At 25.5% G+C, this 16,430-nt stretch overlaps 1 protein-coding gene across 3 annotated transcripts in view; it reads left to right on the top strand.

The window, feature by feature from the left end:
* The window catches only part of LOC129960004 (lachesin-like), a 403,008-nt gene that overhangs the window by 364,988 nt on the left and 21,590 nt on the right, over nt 1–16,430 (top strand). For all 3 annotated transcript variants that reach the window (XM_056072997.1, XM_056072989.1, XM_056073007.1), the window contains one exon: nt 6,194–6,295. In XM_056072997.1, coding sequence (XP_055928972.1) covers nt 6,194–6,295 — 102 coding nt within the window. The remainder of the gene's footprint in view (nt 1–6,193; nt 6,296–16,430) is intronic.

The raw sequence follows: 16,430 nt of genomic DNA, 5'->3' as shown, positions 1-16,430 counted from the left end.
AATACATGATGTCAAAATGTATGTGCATTGCGAATGATATACAAACAAATCACCAGGTAAAGATAATTCGTTGATGCTTCACTGCAATCAAAACTCTATACTTAGAACTACTCCGAATGTTCTGCCCTTAAGCCATGGATATCAGGATAAAACATAAGCTGTGCAATAGAAACGTATCAAATCTAAGGAAAAGCTATAGATTTGATACCTTTAGAAATATATAAGAAATAAATATATTAGAAATTTTTTATAGATAGATTTTTATATACTTTATATCTGAATGAATATAAGGAAGATTGATTGCTTGAAATAGATAGCGCATCATACCATGCTTACTTTACGGCTACTATTTTTACGATGTATCTGTAACTGTTCAAAATGAAATTAAATTTTATTATTAAAAAATTAACTTTATTGAATCATTTTATTTATAAAATCTGAAGCGTATCTCGAACTGAATTCATTAATATCACATTAATGGAAAAATCTATACTGTGAATCTTTTTTTATTGTTAAGATACTATAATTACAGAGAGCGGAAATTTTTTGCATCATCTCCGCTGATTTTAAATGAAATAATATTATTACATTTTATGTATATGATCATAATTTATATTAAGGATTTTTTTCATAAAAAGACAATTGTGTTTTGTTAGACAATTCACTTAAATAACGAAAATCATTTCTGTATATATAAGTTTCCGAAATAAGTAATGAGTTTCACATAGAAAAACATTTTTTTAAAATTATTGTTTGATAAATTAACAGCATAATAATTCTTGCACATTTAAATATACATAGTTAGATAAATTGAATAAATTTCTTCTTTTAAAATGTTCTGGCATAACTTTTCCTCTAAATTTCATTTCCATATATATCAGGAAGAAGTATGAAAAGTAAAGAAGCAGAATTGTAGTTATATTTTGTTTTTCCATAAGAAAACTGCAGAATAAACTTTAAGAGAAAAGTCAATATTTTAGAAAAAAAAATACCTAAATGACATATTCTTAATATCACATTTTTCTCTAGAGTAATTTCCAATTATTTTTCAGAACATCAAATAATAATTTATTAAAAAATTTCTCAATTTAATCGAACTATTTCATTTAATAATTGCTGTTAATTTATCATAGAAATGTATTGAAATCATAATTAGCATTTACATCTTTTGTACTAAGTCTTAAGCAAAAATTGATGATTTTAAAATTATATTTGATAACAATCAATTATTGGCAAAAAATGGATATAGAATATATTTTTTACAGTTTCTAAAAGTATAGTACATTTAGCATTAAATATAAAACGTATTTAAATTTATGAATTTTGCTAAAATATAATCCTTATTAATTTGAAACTTCATCTTGAAAGTTAAATTTAAATTCTCAAGACGTCTTTAAGTTTCGAGGAATTCCATGTTAAGCCTATAAAATTGAATGAGACTCAGAACGGATTATCACATTACATACCACGGAAGTAGAAAATGTAATTCTAAGCTTCGAAGATTTCAGATTTAGTGATTTTTGCTTCAGGTTGGAATCCTTAGTTAAAATTCCAAGTTTATTTTTGGTTAGGAGAAACTAGAATTACAGAGAATTAATCACATCTGAAGCTTTTAATGAAACCATTATCATAAATAATCATGTTTCATTAGGATAAAATTAAATAATTTAAGCAAATGACAAATATATTTAGAATTAAATGCTGCGTAAACTACCTGTTCAGTATTTAAATAGCAGCTGGCAATACATTTACAGTTGTTTTTTCAAAACAATTCATTTGTGACTCTGTATTTAACTCTGACACTCTATTAATAATTAAATTAAAACTCTCTCTGTAAATTAATAATTAAATTAAAACTATGCCTGTAAATTAATAATTAAAATATACCTTTGTCTGTAAATTAATAATTAAATTATAACTCTATCTATAAATTTAAGAATTAAACTAAAACTCTGTATATAATTTAATAATAAAAAATACTCTCTCACTATTAATAATTAAATTACAACTCTGTATTTTAATGCAGACAAATAAAATTTTAAAATCGTTTTGAGGCTTATTCACTCTTCTGTCGTTAGCTATTTTAAATACAAAACCATTTTAATTTATTTTGAAAACAATGATTTCTCAGAGCTGTTTTTAATGAATCATGTTGTAAAAAAATGCATGCAATGATTTTATTTACGTTATTATGTTATTAAAAATGAAAAGTCATATTTATTTATTTTGAAAACAATTCTTTTCCAAGACTGTTTAAAATGAATCATATTGTGATGAATACATATAATGCTTTCCCTTATTCACTAAATATGTATCATTCACAAATTGCGTTATACGTCAAGTTCCTTGTTCCAATTTTAAAGAAGTCGCATTTTTTCATCGGATCTAAATGAATTGTAACTTCACTATCATGTGATATTCATTTCCTGATTGTGAAATCATTAGAAATAATCCATATTTTGTTTAATGTTCGCAAAATATAAAATCGACGGGAGTGATCGTGTCTTCATTTTTAATACACTTCCTCTCATAGAGGTTACTGATAAAGAAAAATCTGAAACGTTACATTTATGTCCTAACAAACAACTGTTCGTGATTAGTTCATGAAAATGTTTTTCTAAAATCGTCCAAATCAAGTTTCAAAACAATATTTGGAATAAAAATGTATTTAAGCATTGGAAGTAAAAGAGGCGTAAATAACATGAAATTATTTTATTATAATTATAAAAATTAAAAAATAAATAAAGTTTTTATGTAAGTACTGGGGATAATTGAGAAAGAAATTAGTTAAAATAATAAATTATTCCAAACAGCAAAAAAATTCTGAACTTTACGATCATTAAACCTATCTATTCCTCTACCAGCTATCAAATCTTGTATCTATTCCTATGTGTAACAGATTCAAAATTTAAAATGACGCTTATTAGTTGACGTCCAACTTGTGAGTCTGAATTGTTCTTAGATATGCAGATTTCAATAAAGAATCAATTAGCATTTAAAAGATTGCTAGTTCACTATTAAATATTTCTGCAATGAAATTGAAAAACTGCAATGATTTTTATGATATTTTATTTTAAATGAATAGTTAAACATCAAAAGGTATACTGTTAGAAATTTTTTTTTCTAAACATCAGTTATTGTTTTAATTTATCAACGTAGTGATAAATTTGTGTAAATACTTGTATACTATGCCTTAATTGTAAAAAAATTAAAGAGCATATTTTTTTACTTTAAATAAAAATAATCTTGTTTTAAAGGCAATTTTTTTTTTCTATTACGTATTTTTTATTGACTCTTTTGCATTCAAATAAATATAGAAACAAAATTCTAAAGTCGACTTATTTTGATACATCATTAACAAAGATAGAATTGTTTACTTAATTTGCTGGTCAAGCAAAGAAATAAAAATGTAAAGGAAAATAATTAAAATATAAAGCTAAAGATCAAAATTTATTCAAATTAATCCGTATGTATGAAGTTTAAATATAAATATGTTATTTTTAATATAAATATGCTACTTTTAATATAAATACACTTATAAATAATTTATTAGGACATTATGTTAAAAATTTGGAATTCCATATCACAAATATTGTTGTCGTTTTCATAAAATTAATCAGAAAATCTAGAAAAATAGAGTTATAATTTTCAATGTTTATCACAGAAAAAATAAAGAATTGGCACATAATAAAGGGAATATAAAAATATAAAAACATGGAAAATATTTTATCATTTTAAAATAATTATATTTCTTGGAAATTTTATGATAACTATGTAATAAACATAAGAAGGAAGGGATGTTTCTTGAAAGAAGTATCCTTTTTAATTTGATGGGAGGAAAGCAAAACTTCTGGGAATGCGTCTTATTAAAATTCAGATATATGACCTGAAGTCAGCTATTTTTATTATTATTGAAAAAAGTTGTGGACATAAAAACGATCACAGTGTCAAGAGAAGCAGCTTATTTTGTTTTCGTTATGAAAATCTTTAGGATTTTTTCCCCTTTTTACGTATTTCTTTCAACCTAAATAAAATCAAAATTGATGTGAATAGAAAATTCCAGATTTTTTATATTCAGTTTATTGTTTCATTATTAATAAGAAAGAAAATTCGCATTTTAACACTTTAATTAATCATGAATGATCCTTTGATTACCTTTAAAAGTTATGTATCATTATTACAATGATGACTGTAATTTTACGTTCCGCCTGAAAAAAAATGAATATATTTATATTTGATCTCTTATGTGTGCAAACATATTAAGATCTAAAGTAATAATTCAACAGTAACTAAATCATTATAAAGAATTCTCCCAATATAAATACTTTAAATTCAGTGTCATTGCTTACCGTAATCGTTTTCAATATATTTCAAATTTCACCTATTCTTTCATTCGTAAATTACAACTCAAAGAATTTTATTAATAATATTAAAGTGTAAAGCTTGCACAATTTGCACTTTGTAGGCATTCAGTTGAAGGCAATTGTGTATTCGTAAATTACAACTCAAAGAATTATGAATACGTAAATTACAACTCAAAGAATTATGAATACGTAAATTACAACTCAAAGAATTATAAATACGTAAATTACAACTCAAAGAATTATGAATACGTAAATTACAACTCAAGGAATTATATATCCGTAAAGTACAACTCAAAGAATCGCCTTCAGCTGAATACCTACAAAGTGTAAATTGTGCAAGCTTTACACTTTAATATGATTAATAAAATTCCTTGAGTTGTAATTTACGAATACGTAATCGTTTTTTGCGTAATATTTTTTATTCGAAAGTTATGAGGTACGGAAACCCCGACAATAATTAATGAACACCCTGTATATATATATAAATCATAAACGCATCAAAAATCTTTTTGATATCTCGATAATCTTAAGTGTTAATTTTAGCTTTCGAAAAAATGACAATAATTGAAATATGAAATGATTTCGATATTTAAAAATATAGTCAATTATAATTACACAGCAAAGTTTATAATAAAATATTTTAACTATACTTATTGATTAATCTTGGTAAGCGGTTTGAATAGTATTAACATAAATAATTGTAGCATACGTTAATATAAGTAATAATTGCAACATGTCACGCATAGTAATACCTAAGAAAATAAACTTTAGTATACTGAGATAACATAAATGTATTTCGATTCCAATTATGTCATGTTATCTTCTATTTAAAGAAATGTTTCTTAAGACATTTTACTCTACAACATTTCGCAAACATATGAGGAATAATATATATATATATATATATGCAAGAATCGTATTTTTACCATCCAAAACGTTTGTGCATATAGAAAAAAATAAACAAAACAAGTCTCTATGTAAAACAGCATCATAATATTAAATGATAATGATAATTAATAAATTAACTGCAACTGGTTGCAGTGATAAATACGTAATTGGTGATATTTGAATGAATTAGAATGAAGTAAATATATATTTCTATATCTGCAAATACCAAATATTCATATTACAAAATAATTGAATTGAATTCCGCAGTTCACACTTCCCTGTACGTTTATTCCATCATATAGAAGGAATAGAATTCTGTTTCTGTCCAAATTCAATTTTGTAAGTAACCTTTGCTGTAAAAGGTTGCTCTAGAGTGTTATTAGAAATGTTACAAAATGCTTCATTTAAATGCAAATATTTCAATAGGGTTTGTAAAAGCAATTGTTATATTGAACTGTTTATAATAATTGTTATATTTGACTGCTTATTAATTAAATTAGTTATATATTATATACATTTTAGTTAGTTAAACAGTTAGATATAATTATATATATATTTAACTGTTTATTAATTAAATTGTTTTGAAAAATACTATTTAACTGTTTCAAATGAATTCCATTCCCAAAATCCAATGATAGCGAAGAAGAGAAAAAGAAAATCAAGACAGCTGTATACCTTCAATTACGATCATTAAATATAATTATATTTACTTTACAAAATTCTAGACCACAAAAAAATGTGTTTTTACTACATTATTAGAATAGATTGAATATAAAATAATATTTGAATGATTATCAATTGCTAAATCATATTTTTCAGTGTCTTGATTATCAAATTTAATTTTTTCGCTTATCATCAGGAATACTCAATCTTATATAATATCTGTCCTCCACATTTTCTCAAAATCATGAAATTTAGGGCAAAATTTTTTGTGATTTCAGAAGTTGAAGTCTTTCCGAGACATCAAAGTTTGGGATCTGCAAAAAATTCTGGTAAGGAAACAGAAGATACAGAAGGTGATCAAAGCAAAAATCCAGTAACAGGTGAATATATTTCTTAAAATTTCTATTTATTCAAAAATAATCAAGCTATAATTAGTTAACTGTTTTCAATAATAATTATTAAGGGATTTATTTAATGAAGTTTAATTGCAATCTAGATGCAATGTTTTCTCGTAAATACAAATACTCTTTTGAAGACATGAAATTATAATAAGCAATAACTATATATTATATCAGAGCTGTAGTATTGTAATACAATCAAAAGTTTTAATAGTTTAAATTAATTCATTGAAAGCATGCATAACCATAGGCATAGATTTCGGAGAATAGCATAATTTTTAATTTTTTTGGAATAACTAATATGATATTTATTATAACAAGGGTATCAAGCGATAAACTTACCTGCATTTTAATTTTAAAATTTTAATTTTTAATTAATTAATGAAATAATTTTCCATTAAACGTAAAAACGAATATTTTTGAAACTTTAATTTTATTTTATATAATTTAAAGAAATTTTTCAAATCATATATATATATATATATATATATATATATATATATATATATATATATATATATATATTAATCCAATTTTAATTCTTCTTATTTTTTTTTATCTTAAATGAACTCAGATACATTATTTTAAAGTTTTCTCCTTTTTTCTGACATATCTCCAATCTTTTATTTAATTATTTCAACAGTCGCTCTAAAAAATTGAAGACTAATACAATTCTCATCGTGCAAACGAAGGAATAAAAATCCTTGACGCCCACTGTATTCCTTCAAATGTACTTAGGACATCCTTTTCTTAATATATACAGGTTAAAAAACCCCTATAAAAAATCTCTCAATAAAAGCACTTAGGGAAAAGCTTCACACTTCTTTCTTTATCCCTCTAAGAACATACGCGTTTCATTAGTGATACCATTGTATAAACTATTCCCTACCGTGGTAAAATAAATTGAAGTTAAAATCAAATATTTCTTCTTGTCGGCTTCACATCTGCAAAAATATGTTACTTATATACGCAGGTTTATAACTTAATTCTATTCTAATGAACAACATTATTCTTAAGTTTCACTATTATATGGAATTAAATTATTTTATTAAATGGACATTTATCCTCAAATATCAGTATATAATGATATACTGATACTTTGGCGTATAATCACTTTAAACAAACATAAAATATAAGCTGATATTTCATCTATAGTAAATTTTTATAGCGAGGTAGTAAGCATAATTAATTGATAATGAAAACGAGGAAAATATTTTGTTGTGTTAGCTGGCTGCATCATTATTGTATTGAAATCAATTCCACAAAGATTTCTTTTTCCTCTCTTAATTTTCATTTTCATACACATCAATGAATTTTCTCATATTTCTGACGTAATGTATAATTTTCTTATCAAATTATCCACATTATTTTTCCTTTCCATCAAGATATTTTTCATATACTCTTTTGTCAAAATTAGACGATTTATCTTTCTATTTGCTTGTATATTTACAACAACTCATTGGATTTTATACGAATAAAAATGTATAAGTTCCTGAAAAGTAAGTAAATTTTTCTATGAATTTAGCAATAAATAGATCCTAAAAAAATGTTTAAATTTGATGGAAATTAAAAGTGGAGAAATTTGATTTGTTTTCTTCAAAATTTTCTACATCTCTTGAAATGTTCTATGAAAACTATGACGTTTATAAAATTTTAAAATAATATATGATTTAGTTTAGAAATAGAATCAAGGTATATTTAAAATACGTAATCCAGGCATAGTACTGATTTAATTTTGTATACATTGCTCTTTTTGCAAGTTGAAAAATACCTGAAGTCACAGTACATGGTAAAACAATGTATATCTAGATGTCAGATGACATATACAGTTAATTTATTTTTAAGTCATATGACTCAACACCATTAGTTTGTAGCCATCGATTATCTTCATTTTAGATAGATATTAATTTGTATCTATAATTTTCAATTATTTTAAAATCGATACACCATAAAAGAAAAAAAAATATTATGGGAATATTATATATATCAGGAAGAGTAATAATATTTTTTTTAGAAAATTCATTTCATCTGTTTTTATAAAAACTGAGAAATAAACATTATATACACATAGGTAACTGCACAAATTATACGCGGCTATCTTTTTAGAGAACTCTTCCACTCGTAAACTTGCTTTTACTATTCCTTTAAACTAAGCTATGGGCTTTTAGAATGGTTTTTAATCCTTGGAAAAAGCTATGTCACTTTATCTCAGGGAAAATAGAAATTAAGAGAAGTGATTTTAATTACATTACGTAATTTCATCTTTATAATGTCCAAATTGAAAATGTACTTGAAGAAATTGTCAGGAAGTGTAAAAAATTATCGCATCATTTCCTAGACTCTTCATTCGTTATAATAGCTTAATGCACACACTTTTTTTTGTGTGTAAATGAGTTCTTTCCTGTTCAATATGCCAAGCGGTTTTAATGGTTCTTCATATTTTAATATTGAATGTCCTATTTTTAGCTTTCATTGCTTAGGTTGTTTTTTTTAAAATTCCTCATAATTGGATATGGATATGCGAATGCTAGTGGAAAAATGTCCCCACAAACACAAAAAAAATTCTTTTTTTAAATCAATTGATTTTTACCTATTTAATTAACATTTCACTTTGTTGTCATCTAATTACAATGTTAAAAGACATTGCTATGTAATTTTACTAATCAGATTCTACTCTTTACATAATCTTAAATAGTTATTTTTTTCCTTTAACCGTATGTCTAGCGTAGTATAATCAGAGGCTCTAATCATTAGGCTCTAACCATATTAAATCCTGCAATTTTATTCAGTTCGTAATATAAGGAAAATTATTTCTTATGGATTAAAAAAGTGCAATTGACTTTTGAAAGCATGATAGACTGCCAAAAAATGTATTTTAAATGTCTAAATACCCCTTAATATTTTAATAATTTATTTGTAAATTTCTAAAATAAAATCTTAAGGACTTGAATATTCAACATTTTTGATCGAGTGGTATTTCTACAGCCATATGGCTAAAGGCTTTGATTAGTCAGAGTTTAACTTAGAAACTAGTTCCACGAAAATTTTAAAAGGTATATGAACTCATTGTATTTAAACCTGTCGAAAGTTCCAAAATTTTGGTAGTCTACCATGGTTGCCATCGTCAATCCGTCCAAAATATAATTTTGATTTTGCTTCAGATGGGTACGATATTATAAATAAGCTAAAATTGTAAAATATATATTATTTTCCTCCGTTGAAATTCCTATAGAAAGTATAATAGATCTTTTTTTACTGTTATTATAAAGTATTAGAAATTTACATGGTACACAATGGAGACAAAATTACAAAATGTTGATGTATGAGAGGTGTATTTCTTTCTGCGCTTGGCTACCACCTGGAGTTGAAATTCTGGCGGAAAAAGATGAATTCTGGAAATATTAAGCATCGTTAGCATTAAAAAACTACTTAAAATCTCTTTGGCAATTGGCATCATAGATTAAAATAAATGTCATGACTTTTAGAGAGAAATACGAGAACGTGGCTACCTAAATCTAGTGAACAAATATATCGTCAAAATCATAGTTATGGCAAATTATGATACCCAATAAAATACACTAGTATAATAGAGAAACATGAATCACTTTTATAATGTTACTGATAATGTCAATGCAAATCATTTAAAAAATAAGAGACAGTAGGAAATAGAATCATTTTTATGTATTTTATAAAACATGTAGAAAAAAATATTAAAGCATTATAAAATTGATTCTATAAACATTTTAATAAAGGCTTGGTTATATATTTTTTATATATTTAAACAAAAAGTAAATTTTAAAACGACAGTTTCCAGGATGACAATGCTAAATTATTTTCATCCAAAGGAAATGAAGAAATCTTATTTTCCCCTTTCAATTTTATCAAAATTAAATTTACATATAAAGTAATCTCATTCGTCAAAAACCAAGCCACATAACTTTAATGCTGCAGACAGATATGCAGGAATTTGTAAATCGGAGTTATCTTGATAAATTAGAGTAGCTGAAATTCTCGAGTTTTATCCTTCACATCAGTGAACAATTTAGAATCGACTTATTTAATATATTTCACTATCTCTATTTTCGACATCCATATTTATATCTCACCCTTTCTCATTTGGCATGCAAATGGTGACAGCTGCCTGCACAGAAATAGAGCAAAACTGCTCAATAACTCTTCCTGGTTCAATTTAAATATCGGTTTATACGCAAAGCTAAATTTTCATAATACTGTATGATTCTGTGATATTTGAAAAATATGTAATTATGCTTTAGATATATTTAATATTACTTTCAGGCTTATAAATGTTTAATAAAAAATCGTTCTTTTCTTTTTATTTTCTCGCTTATGGAGTATTAAAGGAAAACGTATTTTAATTGGCAAAATATCTGACCTTGAGATTTTTATGAACCTTAAACCTTTGCACATTCTTGAATCTAAAAGGGAAATATTTTTGAAATAATGTCCATCTAACGACTTGCCTCTAAGCGTGATAATTTATTTATAAGCACAATTAATTTTAAAAAATGAAATTTGATTTACTTTTTGTACCCACAATTTTTCAAATTTCTATCAAAACTTAGATGAGATTCATCAGTTGGAAGCCCATCAGTCCTCCATGGGTACCAAGTTAGATAAGAAAATTAATTCTACACATTATTATCTCATATTTACCTTACATTTTTTATAACTATATATTATCTTACAGCATGATAAGATATAAAGAATGATTAATTATATCAATAATTATGTAATAATCATTAATCATTCTTTACTTTCTTAAAAACGAAAAAAAGTTATTTGATTTTCATTTTTTTTATATCTCTATACATTAAATATATTAGGTACACTTTTCATATCAGCCCATTTTTTTTCTCCAACTCTAAGTTTCTTTGACTAGGCGCAATTTTATTTTTTATGATAGCATAAGATATTATTTTAAATATATAATTGATACATAAGGGAAGCATCATATAATTGCACAAAACACTTAAAAAGACGATAAAATCTGAATCTAAATGGATTTAATTTATTTTTCTTGCCAAAAACACTTACTAAAGTTTTACTCTTGCAGATTGCCGATAAAAAAATATGGTGAAATATAGTTTCAATGAATCTTTTTAATTTTCGAAAAAATAATTTTTCTAGAGAAGTTTTTTATAATTTTCCTACTGAAATCTAATTGAAATGAAATAAAATAAAGGAATACACTACATCAAATAAGCTGCTAAATAATTATGAGAAAAAACATTGTAATTTATAAAAATTTAAAAATTATTAAATTATTAAATATATATGGATTTTTTTATTGATAATTGTAAAATAATGATATATAATGTAATAAATGTTATCGCATAAAAATATTATAATTGGAAATATAATATTTTTATGTGATATATTGTTCAAATCTTCATTATTTCACTTTTGCGCTTCACAGTGCTAATGTGTTTTATACGCTTGGCGCAATTCCGAATTAGTAATAGTAGAGTATTTTTTGGTGGTTGTGGCAAAAAACGGACTGTCCTTTTTTCTTTTCTCATGTCCAGGCTTTGGGGGATATTCCGTTTAAAGTCAACGATTTCCATATGTAAGATTTTCTTCAAGAAAAAACGCTTTTTTTAAGAAGTCATAATACTTATGTAGGCGTTGTTAAAGTCCACGATTTGAATATGATAATGTCATTTTTCAAAAACAATCTCTATGGCCTTATAAGAATGTTGTTTCTTTTATGTATAACAGGATTTAGACAATTATGGTTTCAACATTCGTAATATTAATAACATAACAAAACATCCTCATTTCTCCTTCATATATTCTTGCACTTAAACTTGTTTGGAGTTAGTTTATTTCATCATCTTCAATTTTATGTTTGTTTTAATCCATACTGAAGTGAAGTTTTGAATTTGTATATCGATTTTGCGATTTTTCTGACCTAGGTTCAAGAATATGACACCCTTATTTGGTTGAGTTATATGAGAAACACTTAATTTAATAACTTTTAATGCATTAATTTATCTGAAATTAACCTGAATCCCGAAAATATTTTTAAATGGTTTGACTGAGAAAATAAAAACGGTCGAATTTTGCAAAATAGTGATATTATTATGGGGGACCATATTGGCTTTGGAAAGTGGCACAGAAGGTTTCATATACATACCAGATTGAAATTAAATTTATAGCTGTATAGTTATTTGGCATACCAAACAAAATTTCACCAAAACTTTTATAACTTGAAAAAAGAATCTCAAAAATTTTATCTGTTCCTTCAATTTATATTTTCTTATTTATGCTTTTTCTTGCTTTTATTAATTGAGTTATAAAAGTCCATCATTTTTATAGAAAAATACATACAATGCGAAATCAGCTTTTTAAATATTTGACTTCAAATCTCAAAAGACTATCAGTAGCTCACCTTCAAATATTGGAAATAGATATATCCTGATATTTCTTTAATGGAATAGGAAGTTCCATAACTTCACTTTTTATGATGATCACTTTCCATGAATGAAATGTAATCCTGTGTTCTGAGTCAATGGAATTTTCAGTGTAGCTCAGTCTGAAGAGTTTACCGAGAGCACCCACGCAATTGCCTAATACCTCCCAACACATTTCACATGCTCCTTTCTTATATTTCTCAATCGAATATATGCTAGGTCATTTTGAATTCGTCTTTCAAGACCATATATTTTGTGATACAAATAATTTGCAATTCGTATATTTCATTTATGCAAAATAATTAGACATTTTGTGTGGCAAGCGCAATGTAGGGTTATTCGAGTTTCGAGTTTCTAATTCGTTCTTTGAAACTCGGCTCTCTCTTTTTAAAGTCTCTGCTAGTTATTATATTGCCCTTTTCTCTATTGGTAGTTTTTACTTTTACATTTGAAAAGAAAAGATAGTACTATTATAGTCAATAATAAAAAAAAGTCATTGTAAATCAAAATTATGTGATCGGAAAATGTGAAACCGTTTTTGTTCCAGAATATTTTAACATGTGATAATAAATGCATGTGCAAACATTTTTTTAGCCTCTAATAGCCGCTAAAAATTTGGATAAATATAATATTTTTGAAAATGCACAAGTACTTCAGAGAATTCGATATTGCTTTTATTTGATAGCGGAATTTAACTTTGAAAAACTGTATGAAAACGCTTTCTAAATTTTGTTCACTTTTAGTGAACGACATCAACGTCATTCACTGTTTGCTCTTAGAATGATAGACTGAATATTTTGTGAAGTGTTATTAAAATAATTTTGAAGAAAAATGCAATTCTTAAAGTCCATCAATATGGTGTTATAAAAAATAAATAAAAAGTAAGTTTATTCTGTGGTTCAATAGAATAAAATCAATCACAGAATATAAAAATCAGACATATACCATCACTAGTATATTGAAACCGCAATTTAAATGCCTTTTCGTGCTTGCAAAGTTCGATCAAGGCTTTCATTTATGTACAGAAATATATTTCCCTTCTGTGAACTTGAAAGTCTGAATTTAAAAATCAATAACTATGCTGATAATTGATAGTTAAAATCGTAACTCCAAACACATTCATTAAAGTGTGCTGGTGTTTAAAGAAAATTAAATCTCTATTCATGAATCTTCAAAGAATGCTATTAAGATGTCAAAAACATGTGAAAAGAAAAAAAATCCTTTTACATATGTATTATCTGGTTATAATACCATGGGAAATAAATATATTAAGCCATTCTAATAATGATAGAATGTATTACAAATAGTAATGCATTCTAGTAAATCCGTAAATGCCAGACAATCATTGCTAGATCATCAAATTTAGATTAACTGTTGGAATGTTATGCAAATAAGATCATAAGAATGTTGCAAGGAAAAAGAAAGAATGCAATAGAGATGCAATATGCAATTTCCTAAGTCTTATAGATAACTCTAAGAACTCCAAACACGTATGGTATGCATTTCAGAATACAGGAAATAATGAATAAAAGCAAACATATACGACATTGAAGATATAGAGTAGATATATGTTCCTATTACATGAATAACGTATTTTTTTAAAGAAATGGCTTCTTTATCATGGTATATGTTACATATGATGGCAAGCCACAACAGATATTAAAAGCAATATTAAAATACATACAATTTAGTAAGTGTTTTCTACGTGGACCATGTTTAATTAATATTATTTATGAGACGTTTCATAACAATGAGAACATATGAGAATCATTTTCATATAGATGAGTTATCTATCTCATTCATATTCTTCCTGTACAACTAGTTCTAGACTAGAAGATTGCGAGAAAATTATACAAATTATTAAAATTAACTGAAACACTGATTCAATTAATGTTTATTGATAATTTCTCATTAATATTTTAAATTTTCTTAATATCTCCTACAAATTAATATTAAACTGCGAATTTTAAAATTTTGGGTTTCAGTTTCAAACAACAAATTATTTAGAAGTTTCGGACATATATTAAGTAGTTTTCTGATTTTAATAAAAAATTCTAAAAAGGAAGCGGCAGTAATACCTTTCGAATGTTCTGAGCAATAGTGACCCCTGTAACTGCTCGATGTCAAGTGTTCTTTCATCGAATGCACTCAAGTCCTCTTCTTCAAGGACAGACAACAAGATATATAATTAACTGAAATACTGATGCAATTAATACTTATTGATTAAATTCTCCAAAATATTTTAAATGTCCTGAATATCACCTGCAAATTAATATGAAACCTGCGAATTTCAAAATTTCGACAATAATAATGAAATAATATGACAAATAACAACTCCTTTAAAATTTTCAGAGTATTTTTATTTAAAGATTTTTCTGATTTTAAAAGAAATTTCTGAAAAGGAAGCGACACTAATTCCTTTAGAATGTTCTTAGCAATAGCAACCCATGCAACAGCTCGATGTCGAGTGTCCTATCATTGAATGCACTCAAGTCCTCTTCTGCAAGGATAGGCAACACAAAATATAAGCACGGTTAATTTCCCGGGAGATTCCAGAGACCAATTAATGCGTAAGTAACCTCATTTGCGCAGTGCATGTCAGGTGTTGAATGGACTTGAAGAGAGGATTCCATTGCTTTATGAGCAGTTTGATGTTGAATGCTTCATGGCTACAGCAGATTTTGGCGAGCAGTTGGAGCATTAAGTATTAGGAGAATGATGTAACTTCACACTTCAAATGGTAAATATCAGTTCCAAGCTTAATAGCCATATGTTAATGTAATTCCGCAGTAGCATAAGTGAGTTATTTAGTCACAATAATTTATATGCCAAAACCAAATGGTTTGTTGTTAGCGGAGCACGGAATGGTAATATTATTGCTTATGAAATATATTTGCTGCATGATGTATGGGCGGAATCCTAATTCCGATATCCAGTAGTATTAGAATTGATATTTAGTTTGGAATCAATATTTCTTATTGTTTAGTGCGTTCCCACAAACACAGATATATATATATATATATATATATATATATATATATATATATATATATATATATATATATATATATATATATATATATATATATATATATATATATATATATATATATATATATATATATATATATATATATATATATATATATATATATATAGTAAGCATTAAAAGAAATATATAATTACTTTTTATTAAGTCCAATTTAAAAATACTCCCCGCTTAGTCAGCCGCAATAAAATTAATCTGTATTATTGATCTTGACTTTTAAAATCAAATTCCATTGTTTTCTTTAAAGTTACATGTTCATATAATTTTTTTTTACTAAATTTGAAAAGGATTTAATTTAATTTAATTTATTTATTTATTGGAAATGTTCAAATTCTATAGATTACATTGCAAGATTATGCGCAATTTCCTCTCTTCAAATACCATATTATAATAGAAATGAAATTGATTAATTTAATTAGCTACAATTTTACTAGTTTTATCAGTAATTTTATTGAATATAACAACTTTAATTCCCGCTTCATTTGTTTTATAAATGTTTATTGATAATAATAAGCAAGTAAATATGATTTTTTTTGTTTCTCATTAATGGTTATCCACGATTATCAATGCAAAATCCTTTTCTGATAAATTGAAACCTGAAGACATTTTTTTTAAACAAAATAACGGACTCATT

This window comes from Argiope bruennichi, chromosome 2 (genome assembly GCF_947563725.1).
Source record: "Argiope bruennichi chromosome 2, qqArgBrue1.1, whole genome shotgun sequence".
NCBI lineage: Eukaryota > Metazoa > Arthropoda > Arachnida > Araneae > Araneidae > Argiope > Argiope bruennichi.
The sequence above is the reverse complement of the archived record's forward strand: the minus strand, read 5'-3'. Positions and strand labels throughout refer to the sequence as shown.